Source organism: Alligator sinensis, unplaced genomic scaffold (genome assembly GCF_000455745.1).
Source record: "Alligator sinensis unplaced genomic scaffold, ASM45574v1 scaffold1580_1, whole genome shotgun sequence".
NCBI lineage: Eukaryota > Metazoa > Chordata > Crocodylia > Alligatoridae > Alligator > Alligator sinensis.
Genome location: NW_005843156.1, coordinates 111,384 through 131,818, shown reverse-complemented (window position 1 = coordinate 131,818; position 20,435 = coordinate 111,384). Strand labels below are relative to the sequence as shown.

The 20,435-nt window shown below is 48.8% G+C and overlaps 1 protein-coding gene across 4 annotated transcripts; it reads right to left on the bottom strand.

The window, feature by feature from the left end:
* Window positions 1-12: 12 nt before the first annotated feature.
* Window positions 13-20,400, bottom strand: TMEM9 (transmembrane protein 9). Of its 4 annotated transcripts, none has more exons than XM_025194077.1 (7): window positions 20,209-20,400; window positions 18,131-18,788; window positions 14,901-15,002; window positions 14,109-14,200; window positions 9,731-9,839; window positions 8,542-8,673; window positions 13-1,809 (listed from the first exon to the last, which is right to left on the bottom strand). In XM_025194077.1, the coding sequence occupies exons 3-7, from the start codon at window positions 14,994-14,996 to the stop codon at window positions 1,660-1,662; spliced, it is 579 nt and encodes a 192-aa protein (XP_025049862.1). In that variant the 5' UTR covers window positions 14,997-15,002; window positions 18,131-18,788; window positions 20,209-20,400; the 3' UTR covers window positions 13-1,659. The 4 variants fall into 4 exon arrangements, with proteins under 4 accessions (XP_025049862.1, XP_025049863.1, XP_006037725.1 ...); XM_025194078.1 differs by having other exon boundaries at window positions 18,154-18,788; XM_006037663.3 differs by having other exon boundaries at window positions 18,502-18,788.
* Window positions 20,401-20,435: the final 35 nt, after the last annotated feature.

The following is a 20,435-nucleotide window of genomic DNA, read 5'->3' as shown; positions in this document are numbered from 1 at the left end:
AGGAATGCAGCCTGTCATCAGAGGGCAGTGTTTCTAATGCATTTGAGGTGTTAACACGCATCTTTCCTGCATCAGGAGTCCTGCGGCCTGGAGAACAGGTGTGCTCCAGAGCCAGTGCAGCCAGCAAAGCTTTTGTCCTAGACTCCAGTGGGCACTAATGCTCTTGTGCCCAGCAGCGTGAGAGGAAAGAAGTCTCAAAGTAAGTCTAAGTGAATTTACTCCTGCTCTAAGGCCCCTATACACTCCTAACACAGATCAAAAGGTGATCAGGATCCTTTGTTCCTTGGCCTCCTTCAGTTGTTAACAGACCCATTACGTTTACGAAGTTCAGTTACACAGAAAGGTTATGGGCCAGATTGTGGTCCTGGTTTTGCTGGTGTCATTTGGTAGTCAATGAGTTCACTCTGGATTTACACCAGAGCAAAGGAGAGTGGCAGCTGATACAAAAGATCAGATTCTGTTCCCATTCACACCAGTACAAAGCCACTGGTATCAGTGGAATTGATGCTTTTGGTACTGGTGCCAAAGAGAAGAGAAACATGCCGTTTGTGTCCAAAACAGCATCTATAGGAAAAAGCAGGGATCTTGAGTGGCCGTAAAGGAAGGTAGCTTGACTATCTTAAATGGAACGATGTTAATTTATACCTGCAGAACGTCTGGCGCGCTCCGTTTTTAACGGCAGAATTTTTCATAATGGGTCGCCGAGTAGAAATATTCAGCAATGAAAATGGTACCAGATAAAAATAAATAAGCCCACCTCTGATTTGAAGCCAGCTCTAACAGAGGGCAAGCCACATCCTTGCTCCTACATATACACACATGGTTTATTTGGTCTTAAATAGTACTTACAAATGCAAGCTTTCACTCGAGTTCCCTGGGCCAGAGAATCTCAGCTAAGGCCAGGGTCTCTGTCAGCCATCAAAGGCTTGTGTGCCCCTGGCATGTGGTGTCACTGGTTTGACAGCACAGCAGGTAAGGAGGTTTGGCAGAAGCCAGACACTGAAGCAGGTATCTCCTGTGAGTCAGGAATGGGCTCAGCCACCATCAAATGACTTTAAGTTTCATGAAATAGTTTTTCTTCGAATTCTGTAGGCTGCAGTTTTTGTGCCGGAGCTAGAGCCAAGGGAGAATCCTCCCAGATTCCCAGAATTGGCTCTTTTCTGTACAAGCAGGGGGACAGCTGCTGAGCCAAGCACAGACCTGGCCCTTCTAAACCTGACTTTCACATTTCCCGTATCTCTAATGCAGGGGTACGATTGGCAGAGCCTGCGGTTCCCAGCACGTGATGGTACACCATAGCTGCTGGGATCAGGCTGCAGCTCCCACAGCATGCTGGGAGCTATGGTCTTAGTGTAGAATTTCCTTCCTTGGAGAAGTTCAGTCCCTAAACAGCACTCGATTTGAGACTGTTCTCATGCAGCCCTAGGGTCAGTGGTCAGCGTAGGCAGCTTTGCCTGAGAAGGTAAAGAGGGGGTGAAGGGAGAGGGTCACGTCAAGGGGCTTCAGGCTTGCTTATGGGAAACAATACATTGGAGAGGGGGCATATGGGGAATTCAAACCAAACACCAAGGGCATCCTATTGGGTAAGATATATGGCCTCTGCCCAGTTGCACTGCAGCTACCTATCCCTGGCGAATGGTGCTGAGGGCTCAGCTTCCTCTAGCTCAGCATCTTGTGCCGGTCGAAAACTGTCTTCCGTTGCTCCTGCACCTGCCGCTTCCACCGCTGCTGGGCTCCTTCCACCCTCTCCAGCACCGTGTTGGCTCTGGCACCAGAAGGAGTAGGTACCGCTGCCAGTGAGCGTGCATCCTGCAATGCAAAGAGAGGAGAGTGTTTATAGGGGGAAATCTCTCTAGTGCCAAAGGAAGCGGGTTCTCAGTTTGGAGAGAAATATTCACATGCAGAGCAATTTGGGGAGTTAATTTTCCCTGATATCCACAGGACTAGATTTTCAAAGATTTCCAGCATCAACTGCAGGTCTTCATGGTACCAAACCTCTACGGGGCTTGAACCTGGGACCATCAGTGTGCAGGCCCCCAGCACTTGAGTTAAAAGAAGAACTATCAGGAGGTAGCTGTGTTAGGGTCTACTCTTCTTCTACAGACCAGCCAGTAAAAAAAGAAACTTTAGCAGCATCTACCCTGCTAAACTGAGCTGCATCAGCCCCTCTGGACATTCAGCCTATGCTTAATAAGTGGCCTGTTTCCCCCGAATTTCAGACCTGCTCATATGTTTGGTGGTGAATTTCTGGACCAAAGGAAACTGCAACTCTGTCCCACTGAGGGGGAGAGAGAAAGGGCTGTAGAGGTGGAGAGAGAGAGAAACCTAATAGAAAAGACGGAGGCTATATTCTCAGCACACATACATTTTATGCAGTTTTGCTAGCTATGCCAAGTCATACCAGGTGAGGACCTGGCTCACAGACTTTAAGCTGTAGCAACCCATGTCAGCTGATTTATCAGGGCAGTTCTAAGCATAAACTGTTGCTATTTAATGTGCCCATTCATAGCAGAAGTTTTTGTAATGTAGTGCTTATAGTGTTTGCTTAACATGTGAAAGACTCCTGCTTCTGAACCATCCAGAAACACTGGAATTTCAAGCGACGGTGGCCCCCCCGGGCTCTGGCAGACCTTTGAATGCCCAAAGGCCCCAAAGAGAAACGGGGCTCCACTGTGCTAGGTGCTGTACAAAAGGGGTAATAGAGCTTGTCTGAAGGAGCTCACAGTTCACTCCTTTTGAAAGAAGAAGTCAAAGACCTTCTTGAAGCTATAGATGGCCCAATGGGCTACTGTCTGCCAATTTCTATAGCCCAACCCACACATGAAAGCAGTGTGGATGTACAGCAGCATGTTCAGCCACCTCTGAATCCTCATGCTAAAATCAGACAGGAGCTGCCTGACCTTCCCCTCATTCATGCTGGGTTGATCATACTGGGCCTGATATCTCCTTTTCTGACCCTGGGAAGTAACCTCATTATGGTCAATGGAACTCATTAAGTAGCTTTTGCAAAACCCAAAGCAAAAGGGCTCCCTTAGCCTAGTGCATTTCCAATAATGAATTGGACCAAAAATGGCTAACTGAGACAAGAAAATGAAGAAAATATTTTCCCAACGTCCTGGAGATCCCTTCTGCCTGCGCCCCTTGCTACTCTATTGCTGGGGTTCTTGATGCTGGATGTGGCTGAGACAAAAATAACTGGGATAATAGCACTTGCTCATAGAGGAGACCAAGAAAATAGCCTTGGATCAGCTGGGAGGGCTCCTGGGAGTAGAGGTAGGGGGCTGAGTCCTATCCATTCCACCTACCCAGCTTGCTTTTTCCTCCCACAAAAATCCCCTCCCCCCGTGCTGTGTTTCAGCTCCTCCCAGCCATGGGGAATTGTACAACTCTCTCCATCAAAAGGGAGCGTTCCTGCTGTAATTGCAGCATGCGGCGCTCTCTTGCATCCGGAAAGGCTAATTCTGGGTCTTTGTCAGGATTACAGCTCTGTGCAGCTCCCCAGCTCCTGTGGGGATTTCCTGAAGGGCTCCATGCCCCTCTCATCTCTTGCCACGTGGTTCTTAAAGGATTAATGCACCTTGCTTTCTTTGCACTCAGATCTGAGCGCCATCCAGTAAATGCACCTTCCTGTACAGTGCCCTGGGCTGGCACAGCATCTAAGGCCTCATGACTGTTGAGTTTGGCAGGGAACAAAACAGCAGCATGGAAAAAAGGCAGTGGGCTGGGGAGACCAGTCGCTGGTTAATTGCTTGGCTACAAACAGGTGCCGGGTACATCCTGAGGGCCTGTTGATATCAACAGAAGAACAAGGAGCTACAGAGCCATCAAGGAAGGAGTTAAAGGTGCATGGCTCCTCATCCTAACCTTGGTCCCAAGGAAGCCAGGAGTCCAATTCCCACTTACTTTTAATGGGACCAGGCACAAATCCAGGATCACCACTCTGAGACCAAGGTGTGCAGTGGGTATTATGTCAGTAAGGAGGAAGACTTCATGTCTGGGGCACTCTTCTGCTTGGTAGCTGTGGCAATAAGCTGCTTCCTTTCCCAGCTAGCAGGAGCTGGGTTTGGCTCTGCTTGAGAGGAAGCCAAACTGTATATTCCTCAGATGTGCAGATGACAGATTCTCTGACCATAAACTCCCTGACTGGCAGCACAGGGATGCCGGCTGCTCAGTACAAGGGCAGTGTGTTGGGGAGCAGGTGCGTGCTTTGCACTCCCCCTCTGATAGGCTTTCTTCTTGTTTGGTAGCTTCTTGGTTTGAGTGAAGCACATGGCTGGTTTTTGTGTGCGAAGGGCAGAATTGGTCTCTGAGCCCAGTGAGCATGCTGCTGGGTGACTGCAGGGGCCAGTCTAAACAATTTTGTAGGGCTTCCTTGTCTGAGACCAGCCAACGTCTTCCTCCCATAGATCACTCCTCACAGCCACCTAAAAAACCTGCCTGTAGCTTCTTGAGTCTTCAGTCCTATCCTGGCCCAGAGCCTAGGCCAGGATGTAGAGAGGCCCTATGTGCTGATGCTGGGCAGTACAAACCTGAGAGCTAATAACTCCAAAGGAACCACACAGTCTTCCTGTGACTTGCAGCCTTGAGAGAGATTTCCCCTTCTCCTTTCTTTACTATGGCAAGCAAACAGGAGGGAAAGCCAAGCTTGACAGGGCAGGTATCCAGTGCTAACAAAACAATTATCTTCCATTGGAGATGCTGCACCTGCTTCAAAGACCCACTGAAGAGCACATGATCAAGACTCTGCTAGCTAGGAGAAGATACTGGAGGCATTTTCCCATTGAATGTCCTTCAGATGTCTCAGGGAGCGGTGCGTTTCCCAGCTGGGGCTGTCCTCTTTCCAGCCAGGATCCACAAGGACTCTGGACAGCAAGTGCAACATTTCTGGCTGCCCAGAGAGCTCGCTGCCCTCACAGCAATAAGGCTGCATCAGCAATACACTACAGTGGGTTGGCTGGAGAGAGCCAGGGAAGAGGTTGCAGCCTGAAGCTATCTCTGAAGTTGTCAGAGCTAGAAACTTAGATCCAAATTCTAGTTCACTAAGGCAGACTGCAGTTCTCTAGACCAGTGGCTTTTAACCTGTGGTAGGTGTTGCTCTATGTTGAAGGGGTCCACAAAAGATGACTATGATCAATCAGAAGTATGTGGATATTCATGCTTACAGTTCAAAGGGGTCTGCACTTCCATGTGAAATATTTTTTAGGGGTTTGCAAATGAAAAAAGGTTGAAAACAACTGCTCTAGACAGTATCCATTGTGGAATATCCAAAAGACAACACAGTGGAACAGACTGTACTTTGGTACCAAGCCTATGTAGCCACCTTAGAAATGAAATAGGATTTGAGCTTTTTTTAAAGTGAGAGAACCTGAAAAATCGGAGTACGCCGTGCAGGCCACCCCATGTTATCAGAAAGGAAAGGTGTTAGTTCATTTCTATAGAGATGAATATCCCCTACTTGCTCCCAACCTGATGTTTTTTTAGGTGGGGATCTGACTAATCAATTTTCTACAGTGAAATCAATGTGGTTCTCCTCTTACTTACATTAGTATCACACCTGTCAAACTATACTGATTTCAAAGAAATTACTCTTGACTTTATACCACTTTGTATAAGGGTTTTGGGCCCAATGGTTGTCAAAGCCGGTGGGGTAGAATGGGTTTCTGCGTTCTGCATGATTTTGTTGCGTAGAACAAATCTTCCACAGTGAAACTGCTCTCAGGCGACTCTAACAAACTATCCCCATGGGGAGCAGGCACTTCTTTGAGGCAGGATGGGATGGATTGAATAGGATACTCCAGGCAAGTACATGTGTCACAAAAGGCTTTGCTAGTTACAGCCCCTCAAGCACATGCACTAGCTTCCTCTGTTCAAAGCATGTCTGAGCACCTGGATTACAGCTAATCAGGAGGGAGGCAGTACGTGCTGCAACCCAGGGCTTCCATAGCCTTTAGGGGTTGGAGAGAGAGGCAGATTTCTCACCTTACTCCTCAGCACACAACTAGGATCCTAATGCTCCTGAAAGGTGCTGTTTTATCTCAGAAGTGTGTCAAGGAAGATACCTCATCCCACAGGCACTTATAGTGGCAACTACTGTGGCGGCATGTAAACCACAATGTCCCGGGGGAACAGACAAGCCCCTTAAACTATTCCCTGGCCCACTGATTTACCTTAGAGCTGAGTCTTTCACCAAGGGTTTGTGCTGCTCCCAGTATGCATGTCAGTGGTATTCAGTCCCACTCTGCTTGCTGGAGGGGCCAGGCACACGTCAGGGTGATTTCCCCTCTTGCCTCCACCCTCTCCCATCTCCTGCTGTCATGCATCCCCATGTGGGCCTGACGTGAGGGCAAACTGCCAAGTGGAGCTAGCTAGTCAGACGCTTCAGAGCCATGCAGTGACAGAACTCAGAACCAGAGCAGAATGTGCTTCCAAGACAACCCCATAGGCAGGGAAGCATGCTCTCTTGGGGCTAAGACTGGTGAGGCCACTTTGGGAGTGCTGTGTCCAGTTTTGAGTTTTCTGTGTCCCCTACTACAGAAAGGATGTGGACAAATCGGAAGGAGTCTAGCGGAGGACAATGAAAATGGTTAAGGGCTAGGGCACAAGACTTGAGAAGAGGCCAAGGGAACTGGGCTTATTTAGTCTACAGAAGAGAAGACTGAGAGGGGATATGATAGCAGCCTTCAACTACCTGAAGACGGGTTGCAAAGAGGATGGAGCTGGCCTGTTCTCAGTGGTGGCAGATGACAGAACAAGGAGCAGTGGTCTCAAGTTGCAGCGAGGGAAGTTTAGGTTAGATAATAGGAAAAACTCTCACTAGGAGGGTAGTAAAACACAGGAACGGGTTACCTAGAGAACTTATGGAATCTCCATCTTTGGAGGTTTTTAAGACTTGACTAGACAAAGCCTTGGCTGGGATGATCTAGTTGGGGCTGGTCCTGCATTGAGTAGAGGGTTGGACTAGATGTGACCTCCTGAGGTCCCTTCCAACCCGCATTTTCTATGATTGTAAGACTGGACACTGAACTTGCACCTTCCCCAAGCTAAGCACCCAGCAACTAGACTGAGCCAAATCCTTCTCAATAGTTTACACAGGATCTGCTCATGACCAAGTCAACATAGGGACTTGAGTTGGGATACCTCCATGGGCTCCAGCTGGTCTCAGTTAAAAAACTGTGGGTGTGAAGGCCAGCTAAAGAGAAACACAGCTCCATCTTGCCCAGTGCTATGGACCTTAATGACAGACCAGCCACAAACAACAGAGACACCTGAATGAAAAAGTGTCCTTGAGACATGCATTCCAAGGAAACGGCAGCATCAGGCCCTGTAATCAGCCTTCTGTATCTCTCAATTACAGCGTGAAGCAGGGCTACAATTAGCACATTATAGCTAATCACTACATGTGCAGCCATTCCACTCCTTTGCTATCAAGGCTGCCATTACTGCACAATAATAACCAGTTTTGCTTCTGACATTTCCTCTCCCAGAGGCCACCCACATTCCCGCTCCCCCTACCCACCCCCCACTTTCCACAGCACCCTGCTCACGGATGGGAGCCATCACGGAAGGAAGAGGCAGGATACACAAAGCTAAATCCTAGTGCCTTTGCTCTGAAAATCTTCAAAGTCAGTGGGCACTTTGCTTCTGTCTGGGTCTGGGCCTCTGACCCACAAAAAAAAAAATCAGTGGTATTTGCAGGCCACTTGGGCAGTAACTTCACTGTGGTAAATAGCTGTGAGACAAACCTCACATGAGCAGGGTAGCCTGGACCAGCTCTTTGTCCTCCAAAATGCACGTGAGCTAAATAAGAGATCTCCCTATGCTGGTAGCATGTATTTTTCCTCTTTATGCACGCCATATCAGATCCTCCCCCAGAGGAGGACACGCCAGCACAATATAATGTGAAATACCCAAAGCTGAGTTGAAAACAAAGCAGGCAAGTACAACTGGGGCCAGTCATCAGATCATCCTGTGTTAGAAAACTACCCCAAAACGGAACAACAATTGCCATGATGGGGCAGGCTCTTCACCTCCTCACGGTGCTTTCTGTGTGCGTGTGGGGTGTAATCTAGCAGGGCAAAGGTAACAAACATGGGGTAGGGCAGAGTCAGAGATCAAAACTCCCTTGAAATGTAGCATTTTGGGCCCAGAAACCTGCCTAACTTCTCTCCCAACTATACAGTTGGTCCAATAAAAGATATCATCTTGCTTTTTGTGAAGCAGTGATGGGTAGGCCAAGTGGTTTATGGCACATGCTAAGAGTAAGCCCAGCTGAAGACAATCACAGCAGGGGCTCCACCCCTGCTGACCTTGGGATGCAGTGAGAATACCTGAGGGGGGGTAGGAAGTGAGTGCAGAACATGCTCAAGGGGATGCACAAAGAATAGGGAGGTGCAGGGTCAAACATCAATAGCATCTGTTGTTTTGTCACTGCCCTCATTGTCCTGCTCTTCCTTTCCATTACCCTCACATCTCCCTTCTAATTTTCCCTCCTGTGGCCCCATCCTCCAAGTCACCCCACATACTCTAGAAAGATGCCATCACCTCATTCTCCTCCTCGTTGTGCAGGGGCTGGGTATAGGCATCTGGCTTCCGGATCAGCGGGTCGACCAGCATGAGGAAGGCCATGTAGAGCAGCAGTGCCCCGACCACTGACAAGTAGATGATGATGATAACCTGTGGGGGTGGTAGCAAAAGATCATCAGTAAGAGCTCTTATAATCTCCAGGCCTCAAGGTGTCTTCACAAGCCAGTCCCTGGCTGATGAGGCTAGGAGGAAACAATCCCTACAGTCCAAATTATTATATTGTTGCTCACTAGGAGGTTTCTGGAACTTCCTTTTGAAGCAGCTGGGGACTCTTGGAGCCAGAATAAGAGCCTAGATGGGCCCATGGCTTGATCCAATCTGCAAATCCTTAAACAACCTCAGCAAGGTGACTGGTGCTTCCACACAGTCTGCTTCCCCACTGCCATCAGCCTTCCCTGCTTCCCAGAAATGGTGTGGGGTGAGCCACCTCCTGCTCTGGGCCAGGTGGTGGTGGGGAGGAAGCTGGAGTAGGAGTGGAGGTAGGTGGGACAGGATCTCAAAAAGCCCACAGATGATGAGCAGGGCTGAAAACAAGGGCAGGCAGCAGTGAAAATGGAGCTGAGTGGTGATGGGCTTACTTCTCAGAGAACGTTATAGATGGACCTTGTAAAAGAATGAGGTGGGGGGGATCATCAAGGAGAAAGGCAGGGCCTTTTTCATGGAAGGATGAGCGGGGAGTTGTTCCTCCTGGCTGCCCCACAGCCAGCAGCATTGACACCACTTTCTTCTCAGCCAGTGTCTCCCATCTTGGCCTCAAACACCTTCACTCCCCTTCCCCATCTCACAGATGGGAGACTGAGATATGGGGAAGGGAATACCTTGACCAAGGTCATACTAGGAGACAGTAGGAGGGTCTCAGCACCTCCAAAGTGCTTTGCAGGAGGAAGCCCTGTTTAATTCCTAACATACCCTGTTCAGGTCATCCCTCAGCTGGGAGAACCATAAAGGAAGGGGCATGAAAAGGCCTTGCTCCCCCGTCCCTGAAGACAACACATCATCTTCATCTTCCCCATTATAATCATTAAGGTCCCAATCCAAGTCCTTTGTCTTATCCCATATCCTCCATAGTGGTCTTCCCTGCATAACTCTGCCTGTGAGGTGCACAGCATGGGGATAGTGAAAGCTGTGGGGCTGGGTCCATTGCTACCTTGATGGTGGTGGTGCTGCGCTCCTCATACTTGCACTCACACAGCAGGCAGTAGGCTTCAACATCACGGCCTGGCACTGGCATTGGCTCCACCACATGCAGGCAGTTGCTGCAACACAAATATGCCAGGGTAAGCAGTAGGACAAGGGGAAGGCTGTGCTGGGTGGGGTGAGGGGCACTGGAGTTCTGGTGTCTGCAGTATTGTCATTGCTGTCACTGCTAGCCAGGACCATTACATAGGGTGACCATATGTCCTGGTTTGGCTGGGACAATCCTGGATTACAGAGGCTGCTGAAAATTAAAATGAGTGCCCTGGGTGCAGGGCAGGGAGGCAGAGCATCATGAGCTGTGAAATAGGAAGCCTTGGTAGATGGCAAATTAAATTGCCCTAAAATAAGTTAGCTTGGTTAGTGGAATGAGCATTTAAAAGGGGAGACGATTTTTAATGCCTGTGAAGTAGAGAACAGTGGGTCATTAATGGACCACTGACTCCCTTAATTGCCTGAATACCAGAGCTGAATCACATGGGCCCCATCCCCGCCCCCTCCTCTGCCTGCAGCAGCATGGTTGACTTGAGGGATAGGGTGGGGAGGGGCATGAATGCTGTGTGCCCCCGGAGGCTGATGGGGCATGGCGACCACGCGCAGGTGGTGGCAGCAGCAGGGCATAGTGGTGGTGAGCGGGGAGCTCCCACAGGCAGCTGCACTGGTGTTGGTGGTGGGGGCGGGTCGTGGGGGGAGCTCCTGCAGTCGGCTGCAGCAGTGCTGGTGGTGGAGAGGGGGTGGGAGGCGAGTGTCAAGTGGCGGTTGGCAACCACCCGCAGATGCCACTGGTAGTGTCAGCAGCAATCGGGGACCATGCGCAGATGCTGCCAAGGAGGGGTGGTGGTGAGTGGTGACCACCCACAGGTGCTGCCGGCAGTGTTGGCAGTGCTTTTTGCAGGGAGAGCATTGACAAGCTCAGGATGTGCGCGTGCACCTGCGTGCACCCCCTACACAGTGCCAATGGGGAGGGGGGAATGTCCTAGTTTTCACATTGCCCCTTTTGGTCACCCTACCATTACATTGCTGAAGAGCCAGAGAGAAACACTGGCCCTGCCTACTTCCAGCACCCTCTACAGGGAACCCTCTTGGTGTTCCTTATAGCTGAAAGAGACAATGAAAGAGAGAATGATGGCTCAGCCATCACTCTGATCTGCTAGTATAGGAAATGGGCATTGGGAAGGGGCAGGAAGAGGGTAGCCTCCAGCCAGCATCCAGGAGACAGGTACCAACCTTCACAAAGCTGCCCCTCGCTAAGGGATCCCTTTCCAAAGGCAATGAATGGGGGCTGTGAGCTGGACTTGATGACCTTAATTTGATTTAATCCCTTCAACAGAAAACCATCTAGTAGAAACATATCAAAACAAGGCAGTGAAAAAGAGAAACTTAACAGGGAAAGCCTGTATATAGATAAAAGATAATGCTTAGGAGAGTGCCTGAAGTAGCACTCCATAGAGTGGGGCAGATCCTGCTAATCTCTATCTACTCCACAGGTATTAAGGACCCTCTGTCTTTTAAGGGTCTTGATGTTCCACTATTCAAACTAGCCTTTCCTCTACAAAGTTGCTGTCTGTTAGCCAGTCCTGGTGATGTCTCTCTTCTGTTTCACAGCTCTGCAGATTATTTTTAGCTTTAGCGAAAAACCTTCTCTCAGATGTGGTAATATCTAACTCAGATGTAGAAATACTGACAATTGGAGGCTGTGTCAAGACACAAGAAGGCTAGATTTTATGAATCTAAATAAGATGTTCATTTAAGTATATTCTTTTTGACCATCTTGACTATTTTATGCCTAGTTTGTTGTGTTTTTCTTTCTAAACAATATATAATCTAACAAGATAGAGTACATTTCAATAGTTATATTTGTCTCTGCTTTCACCGTAAACCGAATAATATAGTGCTAGCCTCCTGGCATGTTGACAAAGCTTCTCATTTCACTTTGACTGGCAAAAAATGTGTGTTGTATTATATGCAATGATGTGCTACACCATCTGCCCCCTGCCCCCTTTTCAAAATCCTAGATCCACTCATCCTGTTTAGTTCCCAGTTCTGCCCTTGGCTTTGTGGATGACCTTGAGCAAATCCCTTCCTCTAACTTAGGTTTCCTTGCCCTGAGCATGGAGATAATGTGGCTGATCTCCTTTGTGAAGTGTATTGAACTGTACTGATGAGAGAGAGTAAATGAGAGCCAGGAAATATTGTTAGATGGATTCTACTGTCTAAGAAACAGACTTGACTGATATTATGAGTAGAAACTGTGGGGCTACAAATCACCAAGCTACAGTCTTTTTAACCCTCAGCCATTCAGTCCTGCCTATTCCCTGGTGTAAAGAAACGTGTATGTGGGACCCCTCGTCTTAAACCCGCAGCTGAGAAGTGTTGCATTTCCCATCCCCGCACGACAGGGAACACTGTCTTTCAGTAACTATCTTGCCATCTCCTGGAACAGCTCAGAAGGATGTTGAATGATGGGGTCTTGGGGGAATTTGAAAAAAGTACATTAAGTCCCCAGGTCTTAACAAACATGGATACCAGTCTGTCCTAGAGGCTGTGGCGGTGCCTCCTTGCCTATATTAGCCTGAATGGAGGCATAGGCTGGAAAAATTAAAGCTATTAAAGAAGCCTGGAAGAAGAACAGGCTGTATAGGGCAGGAGTCAGGCCTCCTTGCTCAGTCTACTGTGTAGCTTTAAAGCCCTGCAGACAGCAAGCAGCAACACCTCAGTGGCAGGATGATTTAGCAGGCAGTACTAGTCCTTAGGACCCAGGGAGCTACAGTGCTAACTTCAGTGTAGGCATAGGACAGGCAGGTGCGGAGGGCTTAGGTTTCCTCCTCCTATTCAGCTCGGTCAATCCCCTGAATATCAACAAGTCCCTCTTCAGTTACAGATGTGGAAGTCCCCAGCACCCAGCTCTGCTGTTGCCCTTCAGTCCTGACCCACAGCCCCTCCTATCCCAGCCCTGGACTCCTCACATGCACAGCTCTGCCCATGTGGCTCAATCCCGACCTGTGATTCCTGTTACTCCAGTCATGGGCTGTGCCCAAAGAGAAACTGCAGACTGCACAGTTGTGTGCAATACAACTGGACCGTAGGGGAGAAAGAAATAAGAACGTATAAGGAGCAGTAGCTCCATTTGTGTACTCTGGGTAAGTGAAGTCAACAGCCTTGCACCTGTGCTAATACAGCAGATAACTGGGCATCAGCCCAACTGTAAATGACACTTCAATAGATGATTTTCTATGTGGTTGGGCCTCCTCCCTGTTACAGGGAGGGGTTTTGTACATTGGGGATTTAGTCTCATTATGTCTGGTGAGATAGGGAAAATTATGATCCATTTTACACATGGTGAACTAATGGACACAGAGCTTAAATGATATGTTATACAGGGAGAATGTGGTAGAGATGGGAATTCAAGCTAGTTTCTGAATCCCAGGTCAGTATCTTAACTTCAAGGCCACCTTTCCCCACTCTACCTGCTCTATGCAACAGAAAGCTGAGGAGCTTCTGAGAGCTGATTCTCCTGTCTGTAGATGGCACTCTGTGCATAGGATACACCACAGCTCTGCAAGAAAGATGCTAGGGAAGAGTTTATCTGTTACTTACAGTGCACAAGGAGCCACACAGACCAGGGAGGGACCCACAGTTTTGGAGCTCAGTGCAGAAGCAGGGAATTACAGGTATTATTTAAAAACCATCATCCTTATACTTTGTGTATTTTAAGTGCCTTTTCCCCCTCATTCTCTATAATGCAGCATGATCTGGTTGTCAAAGCAGGAGACTGGGACTCTGGTCCCCTGGATACCAGTCGCTGCTCTGGTTGTGTCACCTTGGAGGGTCATTTCCTTTCCCTATGCCACAGCTTTCCTACCTGTAGTGCTGAACTCATGATACTGACCCAGCTTGACCCCAAGGCTCAATAAAGTGTCTGCTGTTCCTGAACAGAAATATGATGCATTGATTTTTTCCTTGCTACGCTCTGAAGAACCAAGTGCAACTGCAAAGGACAGGTCTACAGGGCAGGTATCTCCTTAAGGTCCAGGGCATGGAGTTGCATTTTTATCTCAGTATGGGCAATGCCCATTGCCAGGCAGTACAAGGGTTGTTGGTGTGAGGGCTCAGCTGTGAGACTTGAGTGTTTTTTCCTCAGTAAAGAGCTGTCATATACTATCTCTACTGTAAACTAAACTCTAGCTTGAATTCCCATCTCTACCACTGATTTTCTGAATCCAAGCCCCAAACCTTAGGGTTGTTAGGACTGAACCAGGCTTTCTGGCTGAAGCCCACCACTGCCTTTACAGTGAAACCCCACTCGTCTTCTTGGGTGGGGGGTGACTCACCAGTCCTTCTGTGACACATTCCTGTTGTAAATGTGCCCAATGATATTCCTGTAAGGGGGGCAGATGCATTTGCAGCGGATGTCCTCAGAGCTCTGCACAGGGAAGAGGAGACTGTATTAGTGAAGGTAACCAATGGCAGCTGGTAGCTAATCAAGAAGTTCTGACTCCACCACAGACCTGGTGCTTCTCCCTCTTCAGCCTGCTTCAGTCACTCACTGGTCAGACTCTCACCCTTGGCAATCATAGCATCTTTCCCTGAGACACCAGCAGGTCTCCAAACAGACTGCTACAGGGATTGAATCCTCCATTTTCAAAAGCACAGGCTTAGGGGTAATCTCCCTTAGGTCTCTGGTATACGGTGTAAGGCAGGGCTGTTCAACTGGTGGCCCATGGACCTCATGTGGTCCCGACGGGTTAACATGTGGCTCACGGGCTGGTGGTCTGGGCACTGCTCTCCACACCATGCCACCAGCTGCTGCCACTGGAGTCTCTGGGCTACCTCCATCCTTCTCAGGCTTCTGCTGCCTGACTGCGCCTCTGTGGCTCTCAGCCAGTCAAGTTGGATAGCCCTGGCATGCATCATGCAGGTTCACCAGTTCCCACTCCATCCAGCAGAAACCAGTGCTACCCTCCCCTCTGCCCCCTTCCCCATCTCCCCACCACACTACCCAGTCTGTACTCGTCACCTCTGCACCTTTCCACAATGGACCAGGCTTTTTTGTTCCCCTGTCTCAGTTGCACAAAGCACCGTGGCCACTCAGAATCTATCCCCTACCGTGCCCTAGCTCTCACCTTGCTGGCCCGTGCCAGAGGTGTTAGGACACACCACACTACAGCCATCAGAGACAAGAGTTGCATGCTTTTCCAAATGTGCTGGATGAAAATCATGGTGATCTGAAATGAGGAAATAAGAGTGTCAAAGGTAGCAGAGAGTCCAGTCTCAGCTGAGGTGCTGGTCTGTCCTCTTCCCCAAATTCCCCCACTCCACGCAGGCAGTATTTCCCTAGAGTAGCGGTGCTGAAACTTCCAGTCGCGTGAGTTGGATGGGGTTGCAGGGACCAGTTCCCATGGGGTGGGGGTAGTCTGTGGGTTGGATCCAGGATCAGTTTGGAAAGTGGGGTGTGTCTGTGGGTGCACTCTGGTGCATCAGGCCAGCATCATGCACTGGATCCTGCCATGGACTGGCTCTGGAAGCTGCAGCAAATGATGCTGCCACTCTCCCACTGCCAAATTTCTGGACTTGTGGGGAGCCCTGTGGGTGGGAGGACACAGATCCACAGGCTGTATTTGGTCAGCAGGCTGGAGGATGAGCACTGCTGACTTAGAAAATTAGTATTTAAATTGCAGTAAACTTTAGGGGCTCCACCCAAAAGCAGGGAATTGGGTACATGCACACATAGTAAAAGTCACTGTTCCAAAGAGCTTTTACATTTAAACAGGCAGGCTAGACTAAGGGTGGGAGGGGAGACAGAGGTCAAGAGGTGGGCAGTACAGTATCACCAGCCTGACAATGGCAGGGAAACTTTTGTTTCCAATCACTCATAGGAACTAGCACAGTACCACAAGCAATTTTCCAGTTTGCATTGGCTGTTTGGGTTTCTAGGGCAGAGAGAGTGAAAGATCTCTGGAGATTTATTTTATTACCTTTGGAGAACCATTCAACAGCTATTTTACCAAAGGGAACTGAACTGGAAAAATCAAGAAACCTGAACAGACTAAAGACTGTCTGCTAGAGTCCCATGATGAATAGCCCCTAGACATTACTGAAAGACTGATATTCAGTAATGAATCAAGAAAGGGCCAATTCTGTAATTAGGTCTGCACGGGCAAGCCCTTACTTCACGTTAACTGCAGGTCTAGTTACAGGGATGAAAACTAATATTATACACTGTTAACCCTAAAGCTACTAAGAGAGAACTGACTCTTCTGCTTAATTCAAGGTCTAGGGCTAGTTCATTTCTACGGCAGGTACTTATATTTGCATGGGTCTACATAACTCTGTTTTGCTCTTGTATTTTCCTGTGATCCTTCGGTCCAGTTACCCTCCTGGCACTGCATTTAATATAGGCCATGTGCATCATAAGCTTTTGTGTCTGGGCCAAAGATCAAGGCAATCACTGAGGGACCTCCAAGTGGAAGTCTGTCCACTGATTTTGAACACACTTTGGATCAAGAACTTAACATGGTATGAATGCTTTGGAAGCAAGGCCACAATGTAGTACAGCACAACCCAGAGAGATCACTCTTCAGCTTGCTTTTCCTTCTTCAGCTTCCAGATCTTTGCTTTAGGCACCGCTCCACACGGCCACCCTGTGTGTTTGCTTCTCCATGTAACTAACAGGAAAATACCAGGCAGGCCCCAGCCTTTTGTGGGTTGTTGCAGTGTGGATCTGAGGCAGGTATGAGCAGTGTTTGGCCCTTAAGTGCTAAAGGAAGTGAAATTATTAAAGCAGGGTGCTGCAGCATGCTAGGGTGCCAGGAGATCCTTCTTAGGCTGCTGACACCGACACAGGATAAACCCAGAGACTTCAAATACGAATCCACAAAGTTGAGAACATTTTGCCCTGTGAGCTTCTTGTGTCCTTTGCCACAAAAGAATTTATCTATTATTTTTTGTAGTCAAAAAATGAGTGCAAACAAAGAGCTGGTATTATCTGAGGGGTGCTTGAGTCTAAAAAAGGTTGAGAACCAGTGCCTTAAAACACCCACTTTGGAGCAGGATTATATATCTCTAGTCTACTAATCCTTCAGGCCTCTTTTTGTTTGAGTAACAGGAAATTGGGGCTGAATCGACAACTGACTTTGGGATCTAAGTAGGATCCAGCTGCCACAGTAGGGGCCTAAGTCCAAGATTTGGATCTTCAGAATCCCTCTTCGCTATTGAGCAAAGACTGCAGGCCCCTAAGTTTCCAATAGCCAATTTTCTCAAGAAGGGGATGCAGGTTAAAATACCCTGAAGCACATGAAAGAACTGAACCCAAATCTCCCATATGATAGATATCTCAACAGAGCAAATTAGTATGGACACATTTGCGCAGTGCTGTGACTAGGGGAGTGGAGCAGGGCAGGCTGGTCTGTTGAAAGCTAGGGTCGCAAAAGCAGTCTGCAATGACCTGCAGCTCTGCTACCTCCAGCGTGGTGGAGAGGAGAGCGGGGAGTGGACTGCTCTCCCGTTTGCTCCACCTCCCCTCTCCCAGAGGGCCCGCTCTCCCAGAACCAGGAGGCCCTACGCCCGTCTGCCAGACCTGGGAGACCAGCTGCTTCTGGTTGGAGAGGTGGGAGACATCAATTCTGGCAGTCGGGCATGGGGCTTCGGTTTCCCAGTTCCAAGGTCTCCTGGTTCTGGTGTTGTGGGGCAGAGACAATCTCCCTGTTGGGGAGGGAGAGAGTACAGCACTGTGGGATGCTGGAGCATCCAGGGCTCCCCTATCATGCTCAGGAAATTGTTGACCCCACCCTGAAAATCATTAATCTGTTTTGAGTAACCTCCAGCGGTGGCGTCATTGCATCTCTGATGACCTGACAGTCTTACGCTGTCCAGACTCGCAAGTCCTGAAAATCCAGTGCACGTGACAACTAAAATACAAATCGTTTTAAGAAAGCACCACAGCTTTCCCACAGCACATAACTGCCCCCAGAAACTGATTGCAGAAGCTACTCTAGAGTCTCAGCTGTGCGCAAAACCAGGATCTGTCAGTTCTTGGGCCCAGGATGTACAATACCTTAGCTAAGGAGCAGCTGAACCTGCATGGCTGCCAGGAACTACAATTAGACAGCAATTCAAGCTAATTAGTTTGCATTTGGAAATACTTCTTGCAAATTTAGATTGTATTTGACGCCATTTCTGTTTCTGTACAATCCCAACCGCAGCATGCAGAGAGGCTCACTGCAACACTGGCTGCAGGAGCAGTTATTCTAAGCATCCCCCCCACCCTCTCCCCAGTCAGCATTAAAGGCTGTAAATCAAAGTGCCCTACAAAGGTCTCCCAGTTTGCAACAAAAATTAAAATCATCATATTCACCTTAGAAGAGAACTGACACCCACCCGGCAATCTCCCCGCAGCTCCTAAAAGGATGGAAGCCGCACCTCCTTGGCAGCGATTGGCTCTTGGAAAAGATCCTCTTTGGTCCAGACCATAACAGACAGCCCTTACTCCCAGCCAGCAGTTCGTGCCCAGGGTTTCACTAAGGGACTAGAAATCATTTCTCAACCCCACTGTGGCAAGAAAAGGAAAGCTAGAGTTGCAAAATGAGATGCTCTTGTGAAGCATCGCTGCCAAAGTACAGTGCCAAAAATGTAATGTGAAAATGCCACATAGGAGGGGACTATGGGTTATTGAATCCTTAATTATTATTTTATGTTAAATGTACAAAGCTGGTCATGTTAAAGTACCTTATGATCAAAACCTTGGGGTCCTATTCCTGTGTGACTGAGTTAGCCACTGCTTGTCACCCTCCTTTTTTACCCCACTGGCAGGGAGGTGATAATGATGCAAACCTGCCCAGACTAGGGACAGTATGAGTGGTTGGGAAAGACCTAGTTGATATTCAGGGAGACTGCTGGTTCCCCTCTCCTCAGAGTGAATGGTAGCAATATTTGGCTTTCTTCTCCGTGAATGCACCTCCAATCTTTACTTGGAGGGACACTTCCCTGGGGTGGGAGGCAGTTAGAGCTGGATCCTGAAAAGAGATTAAAAGGAATTAGGCATCCAAGTCTTCTTGAAGTTTGCATGGGGTGAGAACATGTCTTCATAGCCATTTGGCCCTGGTCCTCTGGACTGAACTGGATTGACTCATGTCAGATGGCAACAGATTTTAGTCACTATGCACCAAGTCAAAACCTGAATGTGTATTTCAAGGGTTCCCAAACTGGTACAGGTCCCCCTGGGGATACATGTCTGGGGAGTATGCGGGCGAAATTTGTGTAATAGCAGATGCTGGTAGGGCTACGCAGGCAGCTGGTATATCTGGAAAGGGGTATGCAATAAGATAAAGTTTGGGAAACTCTGGCCTACCTAGAGGGAAAATTCTTTCCCACTGTCCTCTATTGATACAAAACCCGACGCCTTTATGTCCTCTATTTTTCTCTTGAAGAGAGAAATAGAGGACATAAAGGCATCCAGTTTCGTATCAATAGAGGACAGAGTAGAAGAAAACCGGAATGTCCTCTATGATGGCCATCCTATTACCCACCCGTGGTACATAAATCACTCTACAACAGGTCAAACTTGACTATCTAGGTCCTTTGTGAAAGCATAGGGCTTCTGGAGGACAAGCTGTTTTGACTTTCTCTGAGATGTTTGAACATTGGCCACAGCTGAGTGGGGTTTGACCAGTGTGCACTGATGTTCCTGCCAGTACTTTTAAAACCCAGGGGTTCCTGACTTGAGCGTCTTCTAGTCAGTAAATTTCACAGCAGAAAGGATTTTCCCTTCCCTTGGCACGCACTGTTGGTGGTTTTGCCTTCCTCTGTGGCATCCTCTCCCTAAGATTTTCTAAGCATGCATTAACCAACTACTTCCTTTGCACACCACACCACCCTTTTTTTCCCCTTGTGTCATGTTATAGGATGTTCTTAGTGTTTCAGGTCCAGCGCCTTGTTAACTGTGGGTCTGAAAGGCTGATTCTGAAGATATGGCAGCAAGTGATGGCAGACTGCCTGCTGAAGCTGGTAGGCAGCGCGCTGATGCAGAAGGGGCTGTGGCAGCCAAGGACTGCCTCTGAATGCAGGGGGTTTGATGGCTCAGAAATCGTCTTCCAGTTCTGTTTTCCTCTTTTTCTAGTCTGACCATGACCGTGACCAGTCCTACCAGCACACCAAATCTTGCTTCTAACAGCAACACTTTCAGATCAGGTAAAAACACCAGCCATAAAGGGAGGAACTGTAGGACACTGGACATCCGGGTCAGAGTCCATGCTCACGCCTGCAGCATATGCCCTGCCCCAGGGAACAGCACTTCCTCCACGTTAGCTCAGTTTCGGAGCTCGCACAAGGAGCCTGTCAGACGTATTTTGAGAACAGCAATTCCGCGTGTTCAGGGAATGGCAAAACCCACTCGATGTTTGGTGAAAATAAGATGTCCAGAACAGGGAGATGCACCTGGTTTGCAAAGCATCATCTTGGATCAGGTCTGGGACTGCTCCTAGATCAAGGACCCTGTGGCAGCAGCCATGAACCCCCTCCAGACTAGTATGGCACTGCTGGACACAGTCACGGCTGAACCGGGCGGCAGGCACACGCAGCACGTGCCAGTGCCTCCCCCGGCGCAGCGCCCTGCACGTGGCTCGTGGCTCAGGCTCGCCGGAAGTAGCCACACGGGAAGGGGC

Coding starts and splice junctions, on each gene's coding strand:
- TMEM9 (XM_025194077.1), bottom strand. CDS start 14,996: ATGATTTTCATCCAGCACATTTGGAAAAGCATGCAACTCTTGTCTCTG. Junction 14,201..14,900: donor CTCTGGCACGGGCCAGCAAG/GTGAGAGCTAGG, acceptor TTCCCTGTGCAG/AGCTCTGAGGACATCCGCTG. Junction 1,810..8,541: donor ACAACGAGGAGGAGAATGAG/GTGATGGCATCT, acceptor TTTGCATTGCAG/GATGCACGCTCACTGGCAGC.